At 45.7% G+C, this 5,075-nt stretch overlaps 1 protein-coding gene across 1 annotated transcript in view; it reads right to left on the bottom strand.

Moving 5' to 3' along the window:
• Positions 1-967: 967 nt before the first annotated feature.
• The window catches only part of LOC116367124 (paladin-like), a gene marked incomplete at its 5' end in the record, with an annotated part of 19,326 nt that continues 15,218 nt past the window's right edge, over positions 968-5,075 (bottom strand). Inside the window, 2 exons of the mRNA XM_031818831.1 lie at positions 968-2,404; positions 3,886-3,957. Coding sequence (XP_031674691.1) covers positions 2,243-2,404; positions 3,886-3,957 — 234 coding nt within the window. The remainder of the gene's footprint in view (positions 2,405-3,885; positions 3,958-5,075) is intronic.

The following is a 5,075-nucleotide window of genomic DNA, read 5'->3' as shown; positions in this document are numbered from 1 at the left end:
CTGCTGCCCCATATACATAGACCTGTCATCACTGGTTACTCAACCCTACACCTTAGAGGCTGCTGCCCCATATACATAGACCTGTCATCACTGGTTACTCAACCCTACACCTTAGAGGCTGCTGCCCCATATACTGTACATAGACCTGTCATCACTGGTTACTCAACCCTACACCTTAGAGGCTGCTGCCCCATATACATAGACCTGTCATCACTGGTTACTCAACCCTACACCTTAGAGGCTGCTGCCCCATATACATAGACCTGTCATCACTGGTTACTCAACCCTACACCTTAGAGGCTGCTGCCCCATATACATAGACCTGTCATCACTGGTTACTCAACCCTACACCTTAGAGGCTGCTGCCCCATATACTGTACATAGACCTGTCATCACTGGTTACTCAACCCTACACCTTAGAGGCTGCTGCCCCATATACATAGACCTGTCATCACTGGTTACTCAACCCTACACCTTAGAGGCTGCTGCCCCATATACTGTACATAGACCTGTCATCACTGGTTACTTTAATTATGTCACATAGAGGCAGTATTCTTCTCTATTTTATTTATAAACTCTGTGTGTGTATTGTTAAATATTACTGCACTGTTGGAGCTATTAACATAAGCAATTCACTAAACCCGCAATAACATCTGCTAAATATGTGACCAATAACATTTGATTTATCATCACACACACATCTCAGGAGTCAACCAGCTGTAGTAGTAGACACATAGGACCCTACTCACAATGCTTTCTCAATCAAGAGCTCAAAGAAAGTAGTCAATGTAAACCAGTATATATATTTTTTGTTTTTTACCTTTATTTAACTAGGCAAGTCAGTTAAGAACAAATTGTTATTTTCAATGACAGCCTACCTAGGAACAGTGGGTTAACTGCCTTGTTCAGGGGCAGAACGACAGATTGTCAGCTCGGGGATTCGATCTAGCAACCTTTCGGTTACAAGTCCAACGCTCTAACCACTAGGCTACCTGTCGCCCCTTATTATCATGAGCAACAACATAATATTCATTTCTAACCAGTACTGCACCCTAAAGTCAAAGAATTAACATTAAACAACAACTACTAAACAAACATAGTACTTGTAGATGCTTTTGAGTAGCTTGGGTCCAAGACATGACTAGTCACCTAAAAACAAGAGCATTACTGCCATCTATGGGCCAGGAGTGGAACTGCAGCCATCTATGGGCCAGGAGTGGAACTGCAGCCATCTATGGGCCAGGAGTGGAACTGTAGCCAAATAAAAACAGGAGCATTACTGCCATCTACGGGCCAGGAGTGGAACTGCAGCCATCTATGGGCCAGGAGTGGAACTGTAGCCAAATAAAAACAAGAGCATTACTGCCATCTATGGGCCAGGAGTGGAACTACAGCCATCTATGGGCCAGGAGTGGAACAGTAGCTAAATAAAAAAAACATGAGCATTACTGCCATCTATGGGCCAGGAGTAGAACTGTAGCTAAAAAAAATTAAACAAGAGCATTACTCCCATCTATGTGCCAGTAGTACAACTGTAGCTAAATAAAAACAAGAGCATTTACCGCCCTCTATGGGCCAAAAGTAGAACTGTAGCTAAAAAACAAAAAGAACAAGAGCATTACTGCCATCTATGGGCCAGAAGTAGAACTGTAGCTAAATAGTCTTGTCTCTCCCATTGGTTTGTACCAGTTCAGGGTCATGCCTTTCAGACTAGAAATGTACCTGTGACACATGACAACCAATGCAACCATTCCCTTATATCAGTGTGATCAAAACAGCCTTCAAAACAGTGTTTTAATGAGTTGACATTATTTGTGTTATTGATAGGTAGTGTAATGTAAAGGCAGGTGTCGCCCTCTACTGGACATGTCTGTAGGTGCAGATGATAATCACTCAGCTGGCTGTCTATGAGGTGTATGGTCTAGTATGGCTGTCTATGGGGTGTATGGTCCTACCTGTCTATAGGTATGTAATGGGAGGGGGGTCCTACCTGTCTGTAGGTACAGATGATTATCTCTCTGAGGTGGTAATGCATGGGGGCCATGGTCTAGTATGGCTGTCTATGGGGTGTATGGTCCTACCTGTCTGTAGGTACAGATGATTATCTCTCTGAGGTGGTAATGCATGGGGGTCATGGTCTAGTATGGCTGTCTATGGGGTGTATGGTCCTACCTGTCTGTAGGTACAGATGATTATCTCTCTGAGGTGGTAATGCATGGGGGTCATGGTCTAGTATGGCTGTCTATGGGGTGTATGGTCCTACCTGTCTGTAGGTACAGATGATTATCTCTCTGAGGTGGTAATGCATGGGGGTCATGGTCTCGCTAACTGAGTCCAGAGCCATGTCCACCTCCCTCTTCATCTGGTGGCCGTCCGGCAGTAGTCTGACTAGCTGCATCACCACCTGTGGACAGACAGAACACACACACTGACTGTCAGACAGGACAGAATAGACACACTGACTGTCAGACAGGACAGAATAGACACACTGACTGTCAGACAGGACAGAATACACACACTGACTGTCAGACAGGACAGAATACACACACACACTGACTGTCAGACAGGACAGAATACACACACTGACTGTCAAGACAGGACAGAATACACACTCACTGACTGTCAGACAGGACAGAATACACACAGACTGTCAGACAGGACAGAATACACACAGACTGTCAGACAGGACAGAATACACACTCACTGACTGTCAGACAGGACAGAATACACACAGACTGTCAGACAGGACAGAATACACACAGACTGTCAGACAGGACAGAATACACACAGACTGTCAGACAGGACAGAATACACACACACACTGACTGTCAGACAGGACAGAATACACACGGACTGTCAGACAGGCAGCGTAGAGAGATGGTGGTAATGTGTTACCATGGACCCCAGGTAGTGTAGAGAGATGATGGTGACGTGTTACCATGGACCCCAGGTAGTGAAGAGAGATGGTGGTGATGTGTTACCATGGACCCCAGGTAGAGTAGAGAGATGGTGGTGATGTGTTACCATGGACCCCAGGTAGAGTAGAGAGATGGTGGTGATGTGTTACCATGGACCCCAGGTAGAGTAGAGAGATGGTGGTGATGTGTTACCATGGACCCCAGGTAGTGAAGAGAGATGGTGGTGATGTGTTACCATGGACCACCAGGTAGAGTAGAGAGAGATGGTGGTAATGTGTTACCATGGACCCCAGGTAGAGTAGAGAGATGGTGGTGATGTGTTACCATGGACCCCAGGTAGTGAAGAGAGATGGTGGTGATGTGTTACCATGGACCCCAGGTAGAGAGATGGTGGTGATGTGTTACCATGGATCCCAGGTAGTGTAGAGAGATGGTGGTGATGTGTTACCATGGACCCCAGGTAGTGTAGAGAGATGGTGGTGATGTGTTACCATGAACCCTAGGTAGTAAGTAAGTAGCCTTGCCTTTGGCTTGTGCGAACCAGACCGGCTCAGAACGCTGTTTCTGAAGCGTGAAGCAACTTGATGTACCAGTACAACCCCTGGACAGGACACTAGTCTATCACCTCAGTACACCCCCTGGACAGGACACTAGTCTATCACCTCAGTACACCCCCTGGACAGGACACTAGTCTATCGCAGGGCCTTACCCCCAAATCTATCTTATTAATGCAGAGTGACAAGCAGAGATGTATCATGTCCCATTTTTACAGACTTCGGTGTGACTTTGTCAGCCAGACTATTCCAGACCAGAGGAGAATCCTGTCTGTTAGGTGGTTGCTAGGCCACTACAGCTCTAACAATAATGAGCTGTGGCACTATAGTCTCTGCTATGTGGTCAATCTAAAAAACTCTTATGTTTCATTCAAACCCTCTTTTGGTAAAAGTCTCTTATGATTGTTACTCACCTTGAATTCTCCCTTCGTGTACTTGGCATCAGGAACACTGACAATCTCATCGTCACCAAACTCAGGAAAGCCCTATGGCAGAAACAAACCAACAGCGGATGAACATGGCTGTTTTAATACTGGTTTAACAGTTCTGGTAACATCTGCAATGTGTTTATTACACAGCAAATCATCTCACAGTGAAGTGCCAGACAGTGAGAAGTGTAGTCTTACATTGAAGTGCCAGACAGTGAGAAGTGTAGTCTTACGGTGAAGTGCCAGACAGTGAGAAGTGTAGTCTTACATTGAAGTGCCAGACAGTGAGAAGTGTAGTCTTACATTGAAGTGCCAGACAGTGAGAAGTGTAGTCTTACATTGAAGTGCCAGACAGTGAGAAGTGTAGTCTTACGGTGAAGTGCCAGACAGTGAGAAGTGTAGTCTTACATTGAAGTGCCAGACAGTGGGAAGTGTAGTCTTACGGTGAAGTGCCAGACAGTGAGAAGTGTAGTCTTACATTGAAGTGCCAGACAGTGAGAAGTGTAGTCTTACATTGAAGTGCCAGACAGTGAGAAGTGTAGTCTTACATTGAAGTGCCAGACAGTGAGAAGTGTAGTCTTTCATTGAAGTGCCAGACAGTGAGAAGTGTAGTCTTACATTGAAGTGCCAGACAGTGAGAAGTGTAGTCTTACATTGAAGTGCCAGACAGTGAGAAGTGTAGTCTAACAGTGAAGTGCCAGACAGTGAGAGGTGTAGTCTCACAGTGAGGTGCCAGACAGTGAGAAGTGTAGTCTCACAGTGAAGTGCCAGACTGTGAGAAGTGTAGTCTTACGGTGAAGTGCCAGACAGTGAGAAGTGTAATCTTACGTTGAAGTGCCAGACAGTAAGATGTGTGGTCTTACATTGAAGTGCCAGACAGTGAGAAGTGTAGTCTTACAGTGAAGTGCCAGACAATGAGAAGTGTAGTCTTACGGTGAAGTGCCAGACAGTGAGAAGTGTAGTCTTACGGTGAAGTGCCAGACAGTGAGAAGTGTAGTCTTACATTGAAGTGCCAGACAATGAGAAGTGTAGTCTTACGGTGAAGTGCCAGACAGTGAGAAGTGTAGTCTTACGGTGAAGTGCCAGACAGTGAGAAGTGTAGTCTCACAGTGAAGTGCCAGACAGTGAGAAGTGTAGTCTTACGGTGAAGTGCCAGACAGTGAGAAGTGTAGTCT

The sequence above is a fragment of the Oncorhynchus kisutch genome, unplaced genomic scaffold, assembly GCF_002021735.2.
Source record: "Oncorhynchus kisutch isolate 150728-3 unplaced genomic scaffold, Okis_V2 scaffold1647, whole genome shotgun sequence".
NCBI lineage: Eukaryota > Metazoa > Chordata > Actinopteri > Salmoniformes > Salmonidae > Oncorhynchus > Oncorhynchus kisutch.
This window is presented reverse-complemented; position numbering and strand designations above follow the sequence as displayed.